The sequence below is a fragment of the Topomyia yanbarensis genome, chromosome 1, assembly GCF_030247195.1.
Source record: "Topomyia yanbarensis strain Yona2022 chromosome 1, ASM3024719v1, whole genome shotgun sequence".
In the NCBI taxonomy this organism is placed as follows: Eukaryota; Metazoa; Arthropoda; class Insecta; order Diptera; family Culicidae; genus Topomyia; species Topomyia yanbarensis.
The window spans coordinates 26,549,833-26,571,930 of record NC_080670.1 but is presented as its reverse complement, the minus strand read 5'-3'; the positions used below and the strand labels follow the sequence as shown (position 1 = coordinate 26,571,930).

Here is a 22,098-nt window from a genome sequence, read left to right as displayed (position 1 = left end):
GCATGGCGTACATGAAATAAATAAAGATTAAACAATCCCTTAATGTAGTTACTTTTTCATGGTGTAAGTTCCGGCAGAGATATACTACTGGCCGCAATTGATGGCTCCTAACCAGTATTCTCTTTTAAACTGGAACAAACGTCGCTCGCAAGTATTTTATGCGAGAATGATTATACCCTCTTCGAGATATATGTAATCTGGGAAATATCTCTTAAGTGAATAACTAGGCCATATATATATATATGCAGATTTATTCTGATGCGATGTCGCTGAAACTCTCACAGCTCTAAAACTACGCACTAGACCTCTCCACATTTTGAAAAAGTTTTGAAATATACATGGGTCAGCTCAAATTTTTGTTCTAGGTGTGAATTTAAGAACTTTCGCCAAAAATGGCTTAATTTGGACATGATTTAGAGGTGTCTCCAATCAAAAATCGTGTTTTTGCTATGTTTCCATAGGTAGATCACTTACACTCTGATTTGATAGGCCCTACAGGCCCACATATCATCAAAGGTTGTTCTTTACACATATCTTAACATATTTTAACAGGTGAACATAGCTCTAATCACAATAGAAAATTTGTTAACTGGATTTTCATATTGAAAAGTATTTCAAAACGAAGGAAAATTAGTAGTATTTTTTGTTGGTTTTGGTATTCTTTTCTATTTAAAAATCCAATTATCAAATTTTCTATTGCGATTAGAGCTATGTTCACCTGTTAAAACATGTTAAGCTATGTGTAAGGAACAACCTTTGATGATATGTGGGCATATAGGACCTATCAAATCAGAGTGTAAGTGATCTACCTATGGAAACATAGCAAAAACACGATTTTTGATTGGAGACACCACTAAATCATATCCAAATTAAGCCATTTTTGGCGAAAGTTCTTAAATTCACACCTAGACCAAAAATTTGAGCTGACCCATGTATATTTCAAAACTTTTTCAAAATGTGGAGAGGTCTACTACGCACAACCAAGAACATTTTGTAATAAATTATTTGCAATGAATGTCTTCACAGAGATCAATGGTACCCTAACCCTATTATTGCGAAACATGTTGCTAATTTCCTCTAGCCCGTATCTGTGATTACCCTAATATATCGACCAGCTGTTTCGCTAATGTTATCCATCAGCCACAAACATGTCAATTGCAATTCACACCTTCATGCCTACGTTCCTCTTGAATCACATCCATTCCAAGTCGGTTGGTTGGATCATGACTTTCAGGCTATTTTGGGCGAGGCTGAAAACCGACCATATAGAAATATAATTCTAGACTTAGTTTACTAGTCCCTACAAAGAATATGTGTGAAAAAATTGAATACTGAGTGCTAGATATGTAGAAGATACAGGCAGGGGTTTGAGCGAAACTAGATCGAACCAGGACGCGCATAAATGAAACTTGGTGACGTGACCATACAGACTATTTACTATATTGAAGATAGTCAATGATCATATGATAGCGTATTATAAGACTATTTGCCACAGTATAAACTTACGTTAAACTAAGGGATTCACAACTAAATTAGATTGTAGGACGATACTGTGTAATGCCAAGAAGCGTACACGCACCAACGGATGTAAGGTTGCGAAGTTTTTGGTACAACAATTACTTTTATTTAATGAATCATGGATATTCGTCCAGTGTCGGATTCTGAAAGGAACTTGAAACGCATCTCCATAACTAATTAGTTATATGCTTTTGTGCCCTTTACGTGCAAACCCGGGTTCAACCAATTTTTTCCACCGGTAAAAAAGGTTTTCACCCAAAATGTTCCCTTAGCGAGAATTATAGCATAGCACTTCTATTTGTGATTGTTAACGTGAAAACATTTGTAGTAGTAGTAAAAAGCCTCCTATTTTACCTTAAATGTAATGACAACTTTTTTTAAATAGATCTTGTGGATTTCATTGAAGCTGCTGAATTTGCACCACTTGCTTCTGTTATACTGATCCTATACACAACTTTGCAAAACGTGGTGCTGATTTTTTGCACAACATGTGGTCACACTGCACATTCGTTATGTACGATATGATACAATTGTGATTAAATGCGCTAATAATGTTATTTTTGTTGCGTCTTTCTCGGACCATAAGAAAACCATGTATCTGAGATCTGGTATCGCAATATTCGACGCATGACCAGACAATATGCTCGATGTCCTGATAATCGTCGCAAAATCGTCATACAGACTGCTCTCCACAAGCCCAGACCTCTGCATTAAACGTATATTCCAGCCAAGACATCACCCGCATGAAGTCACAGCCCACATCCATCTTCTTGACCCCAAGTCGATGGGATAATGGAATGTAACTTCTTTTCTAGGTTGAGATTTGCCAACTTTCGAATGTCCTTCAACGAAAAAACTCGTGGATGCTAATTCATCACTTTACAATCGGCTCACCTTAGCTAAACGGCACACCTTATCAATCGAAATGGAGCAATACAAAGAGCCTAAACTAAGGTAATCTGGTCATTCAAGATTTTTTCCGAACTGGGAGGACCGTGTCTTATATACCAATCGACTCAGATCAAAGATTTGGGTTAATGTCCGTGTGCATTTATTAGACTGTCCTGAAAAATAATGAATTTTTACAAACCCAATTGGCCCACCCCTGAGTCATTTTTTTCTCTAGTCATTCTAGTGTGTATGTATGTGGCAAACTCTGTTTCTCAGCAATGACTGAACCGATCTTATCCAAACCAATTTTAAATGAAAGGCCCAATACTCAGTCAGATTACTATTAACTTAGTTTTGATACCGATAATTGTGTGCGTAAAAAGGTACTTTTTATTATTTTTGGGTTATCTGTCAAAATTGACAACATAGACAAATGTTCTGTATATCACCAGCAGGCATTGCATTTATCGCTCATATGAGTAAATGCGCCCGGATAGTTTGCTACTGCGACAATAAAAACTCACATTTTCACACGAAAAGTTATTGGCACTCACACAACTTCTCCGGATAAATACAACGTGTTATTTCTCCGGATAAATAAAACAGCCGGAGAATGAGTGAATGAGTTTATCACGGTATCCTTTTGGCGTTCCCTGCTTTGCTGTCGTTATTCCAAAACACGATAAAACAAGTCCATCATACTTCTTTGCCGCTTTTCTTTGTAATTAAGTGTATTTTTTGAAGTTTTTATTGATTTCCACGAAATTAAAATTTTATCACCTTCTCCGGTGAGAAGGAAAAAGTCAAATAAATTTTATCCGGAAAATCATTCTCACGCTATTTGTGGAGACGGAGAATTTTGCGACTCATCTTATCTCGGAAAAGTTCGACATCGGATAAGCTACTTCTCGCGTGAGTGAGAGAGAATTACAACCCCTGATCACCAGAAATTGTATGTTCCCAGAGAGCTATAAATTATTATAATCGGAGTATCGTCAAGATGAATATTTAACATGTAATTCGCGCGAAAGATTTTTATCACTTTCCTTTTTTTCTGAGATTGTATTATCGCAGATTAGGGGATTAATCTGCAAGTGAGAAATTTTTATTAAGTTATTGTATTGAGAACATGCCTTCAGCAAATTTGTAGCTCCTACTTTAGGAAACAACTTTACTGTGGACACCACATATCTATCTTACATACTTAACATTTTCACTTTTTTTAAATTTTTTAGTTTTACATTTTTTTACCTTTTTTACATTTTTTAACCTATTTAACATTTTTGACCTCTTTCATTTTTTATCTTTTTTACATTTTTTATAATTTTTGCTTTTTTACCTTCTTTGCATTTTTACCTTTGTGCATTTCTACCTTGTATCATTTTTTACCTTTTGTACATTACCTTTTTTAGTTGTTTTTACTTTTTTTTTGTCTTTTTTATCTTTTTACATTTTTTTTACATTTTTTTACCTTTTTTCATTTTTTGCGTTTTCGATTTTTTACAAATTTTGCCTTTCTGACTTACATTATTATATTTTTGTCTTTTTTAAGTGTTTTACCTTTTTACATTTTTAACCTTATTTACATTTTGTACCTTTTTGACATTTTTTACCTTATTTGCATTTTTATCTTCCTTCCTTTCGTACAATATTATTTTTTTACCTTTTTATCTATATTTCATTTTCTACGTTTTTGACTATTTGTACATTTTCAACCTTTTTTTACATTTTTTACATTCTTCACTTTTAACTGTTTTTACCGTTTTTATATTTTTCACGTTTTTAACATTTGTTTTCCTTTTGCATTTTCTTTATTTTGCATTTTTTTTCCTTTTTACCTTATATTACCTCTTTTATATTTTTGACATTTTTTACCCCATTTGTATTTTTTACATTTTTACATTGTTAGCATTTTTACATTTTTAACATTTTTGGCTTTTTTTTTACATTTTTTTCCTTTTCTACATTAATAACTTTATTTTACCTGTTTACATTTTTGCCTTTTTCATATAGAAAGGTTATGCAATCACTCTAAAAATCGTCAACCTAATCCCCGCGATTTTTTTGACTTATTTAGGCGTAGGTAGGAGTATGCTCATTGCATACTTTAAAATTGAAACTAATTTAAAATTTCTTAACAAGTTGAAAATTTTCGGCGGGGTCCGGACCCCCCAGATCCTCTTCCTTGATCCGCCGCTGGCTTCAAGCGATGTTTCAGTGTCGCCACATTGCATCTCAAGATCGTGGCTGTCGATCCATTGTATGTAAAGGGCGAACACGAAATTATTGCGACACCGAAAATGTCATGCCAATTTTCTTATGTTTAAAATCAAACCAAAATTTTGGGCTCCACCGGGCGCAGCTCCGGACAGTTTGGCGGATTCATGTCCTTTGAAACAAAATGGACAGAATGGGCCTCATACCACTCCAGGACTTTTTTAGAATAGTGGCATGATGTCAAATCTGGCCAAAATAGCGAAGCTTCTTCGTGCTGCTGCAAGAACGGAAAAAGGCGCTTCTCGAGGCACTCAGATTTGTAGATCTCGCCATTTACTGTGCCCTTTGTCACGAAAGGCTCACTCCTCAGTCCGCAAAAGCAGATGGTCTGCCAAATGAGATATTTGGAGGCGAACTTCGAAATTTTCTTCTTCTTAAATTTGTCTAGGACTAGGACTTGCTCTTGCCGGTGAAAAACTCCAACACCGGAATTTGCTTAAAATCGGCTTTTATATACGTTTCGTCGTCCATCTCACAGCAGCCATATTTTGTCAGCATCTTCTCGTAGAGCTTCCGTGCCCGAGTTTTTGCCGTCGATTGTTGCCGCTCATCGCGGTTTGGGAAGTTCTGTACCTTGTATGTATGTAGTCCAGCTCTCTTCTTTGCATTCTGGACGTAGCTCTGCGACATGCCGATCTTTTTAGCCAAATTACGGCTTGAGACGTTGGGATTTGCTTTAATCATCCGCTTCACCTTTCCCTCCGTCTTTTTGTTCTCCGGTCCCGGTTTTCTTCCAGCTGCTTTGCCGTGGTCCAACGTCAACCGTTCCTGGAACCGCTTCAACACTCTGGAGACGGTTGAATGGTGAATGTTCAACAACTGCCGGTGATGTCCCTTATATACACGTTCCTCAGAACCATCAATATCCAAATTTAAATGCCCCTATCTTTTCTCTTATCATTCCCAGAAGTGCCCTCTTCCGCCTACCGTACCCCAACGATGGTTTGATACGACTCCAAGACGAGACAAAACATCTGTCGAATGAACCAACAACACGAGATCTACAGTACAACATCACACGCGCAGCGCGGTGTGTTCCCGATCCGTATCTGAGCCGTACTACGAAATCGTCTGGAGGAACCCCTGCCGGCTCGAGGAAAACCGCCCGGCGTCCCAATACTTGATACATCCGTTCGAATCTGTAATCCTGGCCGTTGATTCCTGATGCGGAAACTGAAGTTTATATCCCCCCCCCCCCCGTTCAGTCTTGTCCACCCTCTCTCCCATGTCTCTGATACACAGATGTATGTCTTCACCCCCTTCTCCCCTTGAATATCTTCCCAAAACTTATGTGCCCCCCTATCTTCTAGTGTTAGTTGATCAATCCATTCGTATCTGTAATCCTGGCCGTTAATTCCTGATGCCGGAAACTGAAAGTTTATATCTCACCCCCCCCCCCCCTCTTCAGCCTTGTCCACCCACCCTCCCATGTCTCTGATACACAGATGTATGACTTCACCCCCTTCTCCCCTTGAATATCTTCCCAAAATTTATGTGCCCCCCTATCTTCTAGTTTTAGTTGAACAATATTTAATCTCGTTAAGAAATGTGCAACAGTACCACTACTTTAAAATAGTCCTAATTAATTCCCCTTAATCTTGAACCACTCTTTCTAGTTATCTCTAGTTAATAAGCTTGTAAAATGTTCCGCTTAGTTAATAATTATTTTTTCTACAATCTCCCTTCTAAAAATCATAAAGTGAATTACTATACAAAGAACACACAAATGAACCGTCCCCCAAATCTTACGAATATTATACCCTCTTTTATATGTATAAGTTAGCTGTAGTTTTTTTTTTAGTTTTATTATATAAAACAAAATAATATTGAAATGTGTATCCCCCTAGTTTTAAGAAATTCAAAATGTAAAACAATGAAAAAATGGCACCTTTAAGCTAACGCATACGTGCCTTATCAAATAAACAAATTGAAAAAAAAAAAAAACAACTGCCGGTGCGACAGGTCAGGAAATTCCAGGTGCTTGGAAAGAATTTGTTCGTTGGTTCACCTCCATTTTCGTTGAATCGAAAAACACGACTTCGAGTTTGACAGCATGTAAACAATACACATCCATGAGAAAGTGTGCAAAATTTGGTTGATTTTTACCCAATGGTAAAAAAGTTATGCCCTGTTGAATGTGTCGCAATAATTTCGTGTTCGCCCTTTATGTGCAAATCGTACAGAATATGTAATATTCATTTTCACCGTTGTATTGAACATAAGCAGCCATGCAATCGTAGTTTGGACAAATGAGAAAAGCACAATTGCACCACTAGGTGGATTAAAAGAGATTTTTTATCTTTTTAACTTTTTTTATTTTTTTTAACATATTTACATTTTTTACATTATCTATCTTTTTAACATTTTTATCATTTTTTAAATTTTTACATTTTCAACTTATTTAGCTCCTATTTTTTACTTTTCTCAACTTTCTTACCTTTTTTACCATTTACAGTTTTTACATTTTTTACCATTTTGACATTTTTACCTTTTTTGCATTTTTAACCTATTTTACGTTTTTTACCTTTTCGTATTTTTTGCCTTTTTTACATTTTTAGTATTTTTTTACATTTCTACATTTTTTACCTTTTTAAATTTTTGCCTTTTTAAATTTTTTAAACATTTTAGCATATTTTTCCTTTTTTCCTTTTTTTGCCTAATTTACATTTTTTACCTTTTTTTACATTTTTACATTTCTTACAAAAGAAATGTACAGAATTCGCTCAAAATTTGAAAACTTTTTAGCTTACTTCTCCTCCTCCATAGGTCACAACATGACACTTTATGTCCTACCCCCTACACCTCCCTTAAAAGTGTTGTTTAATTTATGAATGGTTCCTTAATTGCTTGTAACTTTTTCGATAACTTCTATCGCAAATTTATCCGAATTTTTTGTATCACAAATATCAAACCAAAACGGAGATCGAAAGTGCTTTGTAAACATCAACCGTTTTGATGTGACAATAACATTGGCATTTCTGTAATTATTAGCTATTTAATCCCCGCGGATGAGCAGAAAGATACGAATTCGCAATAAACAAGTGTCATCACGCGATTCGAATCAAACCGGTCGGATAAAGTTTGAATTATATTATGTTACCGGAAAACACATGAAGAAGATAGAATTGGTTAAATCTGGGTACATATATATTCATATTTTAAACATTCCATTTGTCTTTTTTAGAATCTCGAAATGTTAGGAAAGAAACAATTTGGGAGCATTTCCCTTTCGCCGTTACTTTATACTGTTAGTGTTTTAGTGTAATTGTATCCGTTTCAATTTGTATGTATAATTTAATTTGTGTTCATGAAACAAACATATAAACTTAAGCATAAATGGTTGCTTTTGGTTAAACGGAATTTCCATATGATACATCAACAAATAGTTATACGTCATCTGGCGATTATGTGTTTAGCATTGCCCACCCCTAGTTTTTATGGTTTCAAATTTATCTACTGCTCGTAAAATTATTGCAGCTTCAACCCTTTCACGCCCAACTTTTTATAGGGTTCTAAAACTAAAACAGACTGTTGGGGTCAAGAAACACGAACAAGCTTTGATAAAGATTTGTCTTATCTCGTAGTGCCAGAAGCTGCTCAATTTTTACCTATCGATGCTTCATACAGTTCTCCTAGAATATTTGCAATCGTCCAACTACATGAAAAAGGTAGTCGAAGACAATCTGAATTGAAAGGTTTCAATAATATTGTAAAAGGACGAAGATATATCGAATCATCATTTTTCACAATTAACTGAAAATGTGCCTGGCAGTAGTGGAATCTAATCAGATTAATTGCATCGAATAATTGTTATAATTCTTAGTGCTCCCATGAAAGGTCCCACTCAAACTCTTAGTCCAAAGCTTTACTTCCTTTACCACCCTCCCTGAGCAATCTAATTGCTTCCTTCTTTTCAACGGATAACGGGTTCTAAAAATAGCGTTATATTTCGTGATGGTGATTCGCAACTATGCTCTTCACCGAATTACAGAAGTGCTAGATCATGATCACCTTGGATGATTCTTGATTTGAATATATTTGAACTATGTTTATGTCCATTCCGTTCGCTGTAATTATCAGCAAGCATCGGTGGTTCAGTGGTAGAATGCTCGCCTGCCACGCGGGCAGCCCGGGTTCGATTTGCGGCCGATGCACACATATGTTTTTTCTGCCACCTGAACGTTGTTTCTTATCACAAAAGCATTAGCTTTTTTGTTTAGCTAGCTGCACGCCAACACAATTTATATTGTTATGATAAATTATAGCAAATGTTGATTGCGGCAAGCACCGGATATGAACGTGTTATTTTTTTACAGGCACTAATGAACGAGGCAGTACCGGAGAATAATGCAAGAGACGAATGCACCTGTGCAAAATAAACAGTGATCGGTTTTGTTTGGCATAGGTACCTCACAGGAGGTGTATAGCAGCAACAACAAAAAATGGCGGAATTAAGCTCATCATTGGAAAAAATGAAGGAAAAACATTTGCTCTCGCAGCAGCAGCAGCAAACCGTACCGAAACCACCGAGATCGTTTAAGGAAAAGCTTCGATACTTCAAGGACAACATAACGGTCGAGCCCATTGTAGCTTGCTACATCATGCCAAGCGTGTTGGCGGGTCTTGCCACCCAGAATCTGAATCTGGAAAAGGCATGCCGGGTCAATTTGAACTACGGGGACACCGTGTGTGACGCCTTGACACGAAGGGAAACGGCCAACTACACCCAGTAAGTATATAGACTAGTTTATGTTTTAATGTGCTGGTTTTCCTTGTTTGACTTTACGCACAGACTGACAGATTTTAGAAATAGATATTTAAAAAAATATCAACTATCTAATTCCAGCGAGGAGGAAATGATTCAGCAAATGGTCGCCCGAATGGCCGGTTGGAAGACGGTCCTGCAAAGTGCTTTGCCCTGCCTGCTGATCCTGTTCTGGGGCTCGTGGAGCGATCGACACGGCCGGCGGAAACCGTGCATCCTAATTCCGATCATCGGTGAGTTTACCACTGCGATTGGTCTAATTCTGTGCACCTATTTCGAGCGGGCCCCGATGGAAGTTGCTGCCGTGACGGAGGCACTCTTTCCTGCCCTTTCCGGTGGATGGTTCACCATGTTCATGGGGGTGTTCAGCTATATTGCGGACGTTACAACCACGGAGGAGCGAACGATTCGCATAGGCATAGTGAATCTCTGCTTCTCGCTGGGTGTTCCCATTGGAATGGCGTTCAGTGGCATCCTACTCAAGTAAGTACGTGAACTTGGGGCCTAATCGATATGCCGATGGCATAGTCGCTCCATGCTAGTGTTATGATTTCCGGCTTGAATGAAGCTTACTTAACTGTTTGTCTAGTTATACTAGATATGTGACACGCATAAACTGCGTGTCTATTTTGTTGTTTGTCCCAACCTGGCCGTTAACATCGTTCATGTGCTACCTAGTTCCACACACATTTTGAGATGTTTGATTTACCGGACTCCATTTGCATAAACTGCTCTAAGTTATGTTGCAACGGCTAGTTTTACGACCAGGATCCACAGTTTAACTCAACGATTTAAGTTAACTTCTCATTCCGCAGAAAAATCGGCTTCTACGGCGTATTTTCGATCTCCGCTTGTCTGTATCTGGTGGCCTTCTTCTATGGGGTGTTTTTCCTCAAGGAGGTCAACGTTAACGTCGACGAGAAGGAACGACTGAAGGCCAAAGAGAAGAGCGTGCTGGCGGATTTCTTCGACAAGGAGCACGTGCTGCAAACTTTCCGGGTGGCATTCAAAAAAGGCGAACGCCAACGCCGGCTGCGGGTGATAATGCTGATGATTGTGGTTATGGTCGTAATCGGACCGTTGCACGGTGAGTGAGGAGGTGTTTATATTTCGATCGTTAATTGGCCGAAACGAGAATTTCTCGCACACTTAGAAAAATTCTTGCAATTTTGCGTTCCGCAAGATGCATAAAGAAAAGCCATCGCAATTCACACGAATTTACATTTAAAACATGTAAAAATACGCGTCGTGCGAAATTCGCTAGTTTATTAGCACAGTGTTAAATTGAAAGAGACACAATATTTTAATTTACATGTCAAAACATGCAAAATACTCTATTCGAAAAAATGAATAATACATTTGACGTAAACAATGCAGCGACATATTTTTTGTCCGTCAATAGAATTTCACATGTTCTAACATGTAAAATTAAATATTGTGACTCTTTTAAAATAAAAATCAGACTGAATGTCCTAGGGGACGGCGAACACCTCACATTTTTACATGTAATTAAATGTAAATTTATGTATATTTATGTAATTATCCTTCCAGTTGCCTCTTACAAGACGTAAAGTTTACAGATTTTTTTTAACTGTGTATAATTATCAGAAACAAAAATACTTCGGAAATTTGCTTACGTCCATTGTAATATTCATTTTTTCTAAGTAAGCGGTTCATATAAAATACAAGAATATTGAGTCTCATTTAAATAGATGCTTTTGGTTAGATGTCTCTGCGATCGATTATGACCATCTATCAAGTAACTTAGGCCCTTTGGTAAATTTACGATCGCTGTATTTTCTTTATCCTATAATTTTAGATTCATAATTGTTTGTATCATCTTGCATTTAGTTGTCTGTGCGACGTTGTTTTGCCCTCAGTTCTCCTGAACGTGTTTAATTGACGACAGCTATTAGCTTAAATATAAGATAATGAGGCTGGTACGAGCGTGCTCATTCACAATATTCACCATAGGAATAAATATCGCGACGGAAGTTTCACATTGTCAAATTGACTTTGACATTGAACAAACAGTACTGGGGTTGTTTAACTTGTGATATTCAGGACGGGCGGTCGTATTGAGTGGCTTACTATTGCAAATAGGTTTAAAAGATTGGATATTTCTGAGACTATTTGATATTCAACATTACCGTGTTTGAAATTAACATTGGTTTAGTGTGACTGCTAAAAAAAAAAACTTATTAGCATGATGATTTTCTCCACATTATGTTTTTAACAGGTTATGTGTGCGTTTCCTTATTATACAATAGGCAGCCTGGGCATTTAAGCCGGAAGGTTTCTGAATTCGTTCATATTTTGTTTGATTTATTTTCAGCTTTTTCGGTGTCTTCTCCATCCTATCCAAGCAACCAATAAGCATTGAAGCAGCCGGGTATCTGTTCTCTATTTACACATACAATAGTTAATAAGGGATGGTGGGCCTATACGCAGGTTTAATGTTTATATATTTTCGTGAAGTCGAAATGTTGTCATATTATAATACTGAGATTGACAGCTAATTTTTTGCATTTCTAATGCTTCGTATCACCCACGTTGTCAATTTGTTAGACTCGTTATTGGAACCAGGGTGGCCAGATAGAATTCCTTAATAACGGTAAAGTCACTAAAAGTTTATCGGTAGTTATCGGTAAGCCGGGTTGTTGCCCCAAAAACGTAGTGTTGACATAGAAATGTACAAAATACTGAAAACACGGATCTCAGACCAAATCCAACTCAAAAATGAATGTTGAGTAGGATGTGTCCAAAATCAATAAAAATCGGTAGTTTTCGGTAGGGATGAGAAAATATCGGTAGTTTGGCCTTGGTCGTCTGTGAATCGGCAGGGAAGACCAAAATCGGTAGGACTACCGATAAATCGGTAGGTCTGGCCACCCTGATTGGTAGTCTGAATATCATCTGTGATGTATATTCCATGCTAAACGGAAAGTAAATATTATGTGTTATATAAGTACTATATATTTCACCAAACATTTCGTTTGCACGTCTCGAGCTAGGGAATATTCAAAATCATTCCCGAACAAAGCGCTTCTTTTACTACCTAGGCTATATAGAATGTGTTCGAATGCAACAAAATAAGTCAACTATAACTCTTCCTTTGTGCTGGAGCCATTTTAGCGTAATTTAAAATCGTAATGAACTCTTAAAAATCGGACATATATATATTGTTACATTGAGAAAGTTTAATTCTATCGATTTTAGTAATATTTTCATTCAATGACCCAATTCTCTGTGCTTTGATTTTGGGTGTTGACAGTTTTAATGTTTGTTTTGGTTTTATTTGACGTTTCTTCCTTCCAATAACGGCACATTTATTGGAACTTCTATAACGCAGCGGATTCAAACAAAATGCACCGGGTAACTGTTTATTGTTACCTTTGTTTGTCGCTTGCATTGAACGCAAATTTTGACTTCATCACATTGCAAATTCTTAAATAGGGTGTTAATGCCGTATTAGTACTAATTAAATGCCAATATGGTGCAATGGCCTAACGTTTCGATTACTCGAGAAAATGTACGGCGAAACAAGTCTGATGCAGTTTATCTGTATAACGTAAGCCAGGGAACAGAAGTGGCGTAAAGCCGTTAATCATTCGCTGTACGAGGGGATCACCGACTCGTCGTTAGAAGTGGCGGCTCCTGGCAAGCAAAACTGTGATCCAACCGTTTGCTCTGCTTACTCATTCTTAGGCTCTATCAATTAGTTTAGGGCAGAAAACGATTAAATGCGATTTAACGTAGACATTCGATTGCTAAGAAGAATAATAAATTTTTGAAAACTCAATCGGTAATGAGTCGATTTCTAGTCCTATCAGGAAATTCCAAAGTTGAAGCAATCCATGCAGTTCTAGCTAGCGGACCAATGTGCCTGAAATTTGAATGGAATTTTTCGACAATTTGCATGGAGGAAGCCTATTAGCTCGCATTTTCACCACTAGGTAGCACTGTATACATCAGATAATCACTGCAAGTGAGCATTAGTCGAAGACAGTAAGTCAATCTGGTTTTGTTAGAAGAAGTTATTAAACTTTTAACATAGTGATGTCAAAGTCACTTTTGAATGGGACCTAGCAACGCATGGTTGTGTCTGTTCGGAATTTTCAAGAACTGTATATTTTTATGAAATAGTGATTAGGTTTGGCTGAATAGTATGCTTAGAAGAATTTTGATATATAATATGAGTTATATTTTGGTTAGAAAATTTTAGTTCAACCTGTAACCCCATAGATGGAGCCAGCACTAACTTTTCAAAGAAGAGAGATAGCATATCGAAATGTTTAGAAGAATTACTGCAAAATGCCTGTTCTACACCAAATATTTATCTCTTTCCTTTGAAAAGTTAGTGCTAACACTCGCTATGCGGTAACATGTAGAACTAAAATTTTCTAACCATTACATCACAATGTTGAAAGTTTAATGTTTTCAAAATACTTGCATAACTTACTTAAGACCATCTTTTGAAATTATATTGTGGTGATCAATTCCCATAAAAGTAACTACCTCTTCAAAAAACTTTATTTCGAGATATTGTGTCTTCAGTAAAGTTGTTGAGAATGATATTATGAACAACTTTGTTGAAGATATAAATGCTCTATGTCCGAAGGGCTTTCGAGATAGGATGGGCTATTTGTGAAAAATATGCTTTATAACAAGCTGCTCTAATACTAATGATTAAGATTGATACATTTGTTTGACCTTTTGCAACATTCTTGAAAAAATGAAATACATATTTTTATCTAAAGTGAGAGCTTCCAAAACTTAAAATAGAAATTTCGCAAACATTGTTTTATATCTCGCTTCATAAATAAAGCTCTCGTGTATTCAACAAAGTTGTTTCTAATATTATTTTCAACAAACTTTTCTGACTCCTCCAAATCTTTAAACAGTGGTTTTGAAGAGGTAAATCTTCTTTGTGATTTTGGAGGGCTTAATCACCAACATAGTTTTTTTTTTCGAAATATTCGCTGTGTTATTTAATAGAACTTCTATGAAAATCTCCAAAGCTTACGGAAGTTATGTGACCTTGACTGTAAAGCATTGTTTTTGATTTTTTATTTCAGTGCATAACTTAAGAACTCGACCTCGTATACAACACCTAAATACGTCATTCAATTTTCGCATCATTTTCCATTGCACTGAGTCATTATTTTTATAATTGAAAATATTTTTAAAAAATTCAAATGCTCGTTAAAATCTGTCGTGACTTACTAGAGACAAGCTGGCAACGGAATATGTCATCATTTACCATTTACTTTTCGAAAAAATAATGTGCGATCTCAGCGCACTATTTTTTTGTCGAACAAAATTCTTTTAGGTGAGGTTCTTTCAGATTTGGTCAAAATACATCGAAATTCGAGAATTTGTTTTGCGATAATGAAATGAGGAACATCCAGTAGAATGAATGTGTTTATTTCTGGGCACGTTGAAGTTTTTTATCATACCGAAATTCAAAATGGCGATTCGCGTCGACTTCTGCACGCCAAACATCGACTTCGAACTTCAAGTCTGCAGCCTTTTGTGTTGAACTGAAATGAGCGATGTTTATCTTTGCTTAAAATATATGAATTTCTTTATGACTTATACCTAATTAGATAATTTTTCGTCAATAAATTACTAAATTTTTGACATCCCAACAAAGCATTTTTTCTAACTTTTTTTAACTTAAACCATGGCAATTCATTTCCCACAAAAAATTTCATACTTCGATGTATTTTTTACCAAATTTATGTTTTGTTCATAACAAGACTAATTAAAAATCTTTGCTAGTGTTCAACATAAACTCAGCTTCAATCAGATTTTTCATCCATCTTTGAGACTTGCTTATATATGTTTTTAGTTTCAACAAAAATAATTGTTATTGTCAAAACTTAGTACTCGGAGAGTATGGTAGATATGCTATTACTTTACATATATTTTTTTTCTTTGTTCTAAAAATATAAAATAGAACCCTTTTAGTTTAGACCTTTTGTTCCTTCGACGTTTAGTTCCTTTCAATCTTTTGTCCTTTCGACCCTTTGTCCTTTAAACTCAGGCAAACTGACATTCCTATCTCTGTATACAGAGTTTGACAATAGGGAACATTGTTTTTCCTCCGATCATTGGGGGGTCAGTTTAACAACGTCAAAGTCGCTTGAAATGTCAGCAACAAACAGCAGTAGCAGTAAACAATAGAAAACAATGCACACTTTCTCTGATTTGACGCAAACTACTGTGCTACGTCTTATGAACAAATTTTGTTCATTTTGTTACAAACAAAGTTCTTATGTTGACTACGATAATATGACGTCAAGCCGCCGTCCTGTTGAAACTAATTTTATCTTTTGTCTTTCGATGTTTTGTCCTTTCGACGTTTCGATTTTTGATCTTTTGTCAAGGATTTATGCGAAATAACGTCAGCACACTATCAACATTCACTTTGTGGAAAATTCCGTTCAAACCGGAGCACGGATGTTAACATTTTATAAAACAGAAAAGTGGAAGTCAGCGCAATATGCTGTAAACTGTATTAATAAAATTTATTGTTCAATTTTTAAAGCAAAATATTCCACTTCCTAGGAAATGAGCAAATGATTTTATTATTTCTTGCTTTTTCGTCGGCATTTCAAAATCACAATATACAATAACTCACTTCATGATTATTTTTGTTTTGTTGCGGGTATACATTGTTTCACACATTTTTTGAGGATATTATTTTTCTATTATATCGGACTGAGTCGAATTTTTTGAATTCATTAAGGTATTGAATTAACGAGGATATTCAAATATTTGGCAGTTTACTCCCATTCATTGATTTATTTGAACAGGTTCTGTGGAAAAGATGTGTTTTAGAGTTTTCGTAAATATTTAATTTATTGAAGTACTTTAAGATATTCACACAGCATTAGAAATCTGTCATGAATAATCTAGATTTTTGGGAGTTTTTACGCTAATGTTGGCTCTTGCGATTAAAATAATATTTCATTGAATCATACATTAAAATTCTAATCGGTTTTCACCTTCAATTCAATTTTGTTAGCCTCATTGTTGTATTTTATCGATAGCGTCGGGATTCGTTTGAAAAATGGCCCAACTCACGAACCTGTGATGGGATCGCTTATTTTTTGCGTTTCTATCATTGTCCGATAGTTTTTTTGCTGGCGATCGACGACCTTGGAATCGTCTTACATCGTCAACAGAATTGTAAAACTAGTTTTTGTCAGCGAGAACAAGTTATTTTATTTGTGAATTGTTTACGATCAAAGTGAAATAACAAAATTATAATGTGGTTTTGGCGAAGAAAGTATCTAAGATCGTATAACAGGTAGCGTTGGTAGTTTAGATACCAACAATTATAATAAAGTTTCCAATGGAATATATTATTTTGAAAGCATTTTTATATGATCATCTGATCAGTTTAGTTGTTCAAAAACTGTTTAGCTGCCTTCTTAGTTTTTGTTATGACACAACGAATGAATTTCAGCTTCTACTGCTGAATTCTACGGTAGAATAATATAGCAAAACCACGACGAATTTTCGTTTTCAATATTCCATTGCTAAAATTACTAAAAAATAGAATATTGTAAATAGCTTAAAAACTTTTCTCCTAATATATCAATTTATTTGGTGTTTTTCGTAAACTGCTTCAATTATTATAGATACTTTCACCAACAAATTCTTTTCCCACCCGCAGGTGAAATGTCCGTGATCTACCTCTTCACGCGCTACCGGTTCAACTGGAGCGAGGTCGAGTTCAGCTTTTTCTCCACATACGGCATGCTGACCGGACTGATCGGAACCATTTTCTCGGTGGGTGTGTTCTCCCATCTGCTGAAAATTGACGACGCACTGATCGGTGTTATGTCGTGCATGTCCAAAATTTTGTCCAGTTTCGTGTACGCCTTTGCCGTCACCACGTGGCAGTTGTATCTAGGTAAGAAATTGACCTGTCATTATTCAACTTTTTAATGCCAAAACGGCAAACTTTTGAACCGATTTCTGCAGGACCAGTTGTGGAAATGTTAAACGGTACCTCATTCATCTCGATGCGTTCGATTGCCTCCAAGTTGGTTGCTAGTGACGAGCTGGGAAAGGTGAATTCATTATTCGGTGTAGCCGAAGCGCTGATGCCGTTGGTGTACGCCCCGATGTATACAACGGTGTACGCATCTACCATTAACGTGCTGCCGGGCGCATTCTTCTTGCTGGGAGGTGCATTAACAGCACCAGCTGTGGTGATTTTCTTGTAAGTTTAAATTGATTAAAAAGTGCGACGAACATTTGGAATGGATCGTAAAATGCGATTATTTTGCAGATGGATGTACCGAGTGCACAAACGAGAGGAAAAGGTTCTGGCAGAAGAAGCCCGGCTGAACGACAAATTCAAACAGGCAGCGGACGAATCAAACAATGGCTCCTCGGGAACTAGTATTATGAATGGGGCTGTGATTAGTGTCGATACGAGTAAGCTTGTTGATGAGCCTGGGTCACTCATTCTCACAGGCAGGCTAGGTTCACTCCGGAGACCATCCGCAGCCAGACGGGCCTCGAATGCTGTTTCGGAAGGTGCTGTCAATGTTGGATTTTCAGCAAATGATTCGGAAGGGGTGATACATGAGACGATGGAAATAATGAAGGATCTACCGGTGCTGCACCTGGAACATTGTAAACTGTGATTTTCAATAGTGGATACATAGTAAGCTGCTACACTTTGATAGTATTATATGTATGTTAAGAATATGCGTTAAAAATAAATGAATAGTTTATTGTTTATTAATAGTTTATTATTTTCACTTCATTTACGTTCATTTCGTCCAAGTTTTATAGGTAGCGAAGTTGTCATCATTCGATTTCTGGACTCGAGTTTTTTATCCATTCAAGTTTTATATAGGAACAACCTGAATTTTTGTATAGGGGAATGTGGTCGGTTGTCGGCACCCTTTTGTTTTTGGCTCGTAACATTTCTTCAATTGCGTCATATAGGACCATAAGCATACCAATGGAAAGCTAGAAACATTAGCTAACAACTGGTAAAGGAATTAAATTTATTCTGTCAATATGAAAACTACCAATTTATGATGATGATTTTTTGCCATATAGAAAAATGTGGTCGGTTGTCGGTACCCTAAGAAATTTTAGTTAAATGACAAAATATAAATGGAAATCATCAATATACAAAGAGAAAAGGAAATGTATTTATTTCAACTACTATCAAAGGCACTTTGAACATCATTCCTCATCAGAAGTACAATGTGTGTATGTGTAGCTTCTGACAAGTAAGACAAAAGTCCACGCAGGTACGTAGTCTGAGGAAAATGGGGCTTGGGGTGCTCCCCTCCTCCCAATTTTCTGACAAACATAAAAAATTGACACAAATCAAAAAACTGAAATTTGCAAACAATAGAATGGTCTCCCTGGGCGTGACCATCTAGTGTTAACAGTGCCAACCAGCGATGAAAACACGACCAGGTGGGCTTTTTCCATGTAAATTGTCAAAAAATCCCGTAGAACGTCATGTCCAACAACAAACGTAACCGTGTCATTTTCCTGATGATGTTCGAACATGCACTGGGAAAAAACGACACGCTTCTTTCAAGTGTTTCTGCACATGATAAACTACCAACTAACAACATCATGATTTCAAACATTTTCCATTCACATTCCTAAAACTTTACACTTCCAAAACACATGCTTCGTTACGCCAACACTTTAGATCCCACCGCACTATGATTCAATGTGACTTCCTTTGGATTTCAATACCATGCGATTTGGAAATCATTTTTTTTACTTTTCGTTTTGCGCCACTGTTTCGTACTAGTGTATTTCAAGCGGTTGACACTCGAAAATCGAATGCAAAGGTATTCGATCAAACCTCTTAGGATCAAAATCAACAAACAAAGGAATCATGGCTGGTAAAGACGCTAAATTTGGAGTTAATGCAAAATCCAATCTAAGTGCGCTTGGATTTCCGCCTAAGATAATTGACATCATAAACCGTAAGCTTATTTTCAATAACGTTGATTTTGTTTTCTTGGTATTAATCATTTAAATCATTTAAAATGTTGATTTGCAGAATACGGAATAGATGAAACCGATGTACCAGCTGTGGTGACTTTTCTGTCGCATTTGAAAATCGCCACAGTAACAGAGGACGATCATCAGCTGTCGATTGCGTTTCCGGTATGTTTTAGTTTAGCCGTACATGTCATTTATATGATCTTAATAAAAATATATTCGCGCAGCATCACACTATCGAGGAAGAAAGGAGTTACTCGCAGTATCCCCCAGCCCGATCAGAATCAGGCAGGCATCGCATCATACGATGATCTTTGCGCTAACTTATCGGTGTTTGAAACAGAATCTCCGAAGCTGGCCATAGCTTCGGCAACCACGACGGTTCCAATCCAGGTGAGTGTGAAGACTAGAAAATAGTAAAGATTGCTGCTTTAAGCAATTGTTTTTACGATTATAAATTTGTAGCCTTCATGCAATACAAATACTGCGGAAAAAGCAGCAGCAGAAGAGGATATAGGATCGGTGGTAAAAACGTTTCACCGGGTGCCATTAGAGGAAACAACCAAAACGCTGTTGCTTTCACTTGCCGTACCGGACACGGCTCCACCAGAAATACCGATAGAGACACCTTCATTCAGCTCAAACTTTTCAACGGAAACTCCGAGGGTTTTACCACAGAGAACAGACGTCTATCTTCAGCATTCAACTTGTGTAAAATCTCTAACGGTTTCGAAGGTAGTTTGGATATCTAAACCAGGTGCGCTACTGTCGTCATGTTTTTTTGTGGCTGAGTGCGACAGAATTGACAGCGGTTATTCCTCTACCCAGTCAAACTAGTCCGGAACCTATTCGGACTTCCAGCATGAATTCCAGATCAAATGCGTCAACCGATAGAGTCGGAATCGGTTGTTTTCTTTGAGCTAGATTCCATGCAGAATCCATCCAGGATTTCGAACCGGTTCCGGAATCGATTTGACGGATAGTTGGGATAGGTTGGTGTGGCGGCGCTAGTGTTTTTAGTATATTAATTCAAATGTTTACACACGTTTTTTAAATATTTTTGTTCGATCATGGATGTCTGTTCTCTGTGGTTTTACTATCCTCTCCGGTAACGGCAATTTTGTCAATAACGTAGAGGTTACTCACATTATTCAAATATTACTTTTGTTATAGCCTAGGCTGTGATAACCGGGAAAGCAGTTCTGATGCCATAAAAAAACGCTGACAACTTAGAGCCACTACAATCACCAATTGATTCTTCAGTAATATATGGTAAATCTATAAAAGTACCAAAAATAAAGAGCATATTTGATAGTCCAATTTTCTGTGAAACGGGCGATACTGTTTACAACAATAAAGTATTTGCTTTCAATATGCTTTTCTATTGCTTTCTATGAGTACAACATTTGAAAACTATGCTAGAAACAAGCGATTTCCGAGTTTCTCTGGTTGATAATCATTTTCTGATATGTTTATTTTGATACGTTTGCAACATCAAGATAATGTGCACTGCGCTCTAAATTAAAGTGTTTTATGTTTTGAAAATATGGTGTGTAGCGTTGAAAAATTTGAAGTGTTTTCCATTTGAATAAGGTAAGATTGACACTATGCGCAAATTGAAGTGTGAAACACATGGAAGAACAGTGTGTAGTTTTTTCAGTGTGACTTACATCTTTATTTACAGGGTGACCAACTTATGCCAAACAGCTTGAATTAGATTATTTATTAAGTCATCCAGGTAACCAATAAGCATGGAAAGTGCTTTTGGCAAAATAAACCTCTCTACTACTGTTGTGCCATGAAAATATTTTTTACTGTTTTTCTGCCTTCAAAACGCTGATTTTAAATAGTTTATTGAAAATAGGTTTAAATAGTTATGCATAAAAATGCTAATATACTGCATGAAGCATCTGAAATCCAAATAAAATGCATATACTAGTACATACTTGGTAATTATTTGGGTAATATCGAAATGTTTGGTTTCCAGAAGATCTCTGGAGTTCAATAATTTATGTTCACCGTCATTCTAAAAAAACCAAAATTGCGGAGACTTCAGAATTCAAAATGGTGATTTTTTCTTGGCGAGTTATCATATGAAACCGTACAATGTGATTATTTTTGATTTGCAAAGGTTGTAATAGTAGGATATCTTCATATCCAAAATTGATATTCACCAACATGCAAAAATGCAACATGTCGAAACTTTATCTATCGCCATCTTGGATTTTAAAATGGCATCAGATATGGATGTTTGGCATCGACTCATAAAAATCGTGTCGAAAATATCCATGTTGATTGGGATATATAGAAGTCCGCTAAACCGCAAGCCGCCATCTTGTTTTTCAAAATGGTGTCAAAATCAATCTCTGGTATCTACTCGTCAAAGCCCGATCCGAAAATACTCATTTATTGAGTTATAGAGAATTCAGCATTTGCCCCAAAAAATGAAGTACAGACAATCGACCAAGTTTGGGTTCTGATAACCGATTTTAGCAACCCTTTTGAAAACAGCGAAAATATGGTTGTTGCTAACATTTCGGGTGGCATTTAATGTTGAAGCACAAAATTCAAATAAATTCACATGGTAAATATTCAATGGGAATATTTTTTCGATTGATTTATTTATTTTAATAATACTA

The 22,098-nt window shown here is 36.5% G+C and overlaps 1 protein-coding gene, 1 long non-coding RNA gene and 1 other non-coding gene across 5 annotated transcripts in view; all 3 read left to right on the top strand.

The window, feature by feature from the left end:
* The window catches only part of LOC131677143 (tetracycline resistance protein, class A-like), a 34,875-nt gene extending 16,658 nt beyond the window's left edge, over positions 1-18,217 (top strand). For all 3 annotated transcript variants that reach the window (XM_058956792.1, XM_058956793.1, XM_058956791.1), the window contains exons 2-7: positions 9,003-9,415; positions 9,533-9,934; positions 10,267-10,538; positions 17,139-17,378; positions 17,450-17,690; positions 17,760-18,217. In XM_058956792.1, the coding sequence (XP_058812775.1) occupies positions 9,129-9,415; positions 9,533-9,934; positions 10,267-10,538; positions 17,139-17,378; positions 17,450-17,690; positions 17,760-18,120 (1,803 nt within the window). In that variant the 5' untranslated portion in view covers positions 9,003-9,128 and the 3' untranslated portion in view covers positions 18,121-18,217. The remainder of the gene's footprint in view (positions 1-9,002; positions 9,416-9,532; positions 9,935-10,266; positions 10,539-17,138; positions 17,379-17,449; positions 17,691-17,759) is intronic.
* Positions 8,770-8,840, top strand: Trnag-gcc (transfer RNA glycine (anticodon GCC)). Its single transcript has one exon. It is a non-coding gene; the product is annotated as a tRNA-Gly (tRNA).
* Positions 18,218-19,324: 1,107 nt separating the features above from the next.
* Positions 19,325-20,844, top strand: LOC131676269 (uncharacterized). The gene is made up of 4 exons (XR_009303107.1): positions 19,325-19,440; positions 19,518-19,624; positions 19,687-19,852; positions 19,925-20,844. It is a non-coding gene; the product is annotated as an uncharacterized LOC131676269 (long non-coding RNA).
* Positions 20,845-22,098: the final 1,254 nt, after the last annotated feature.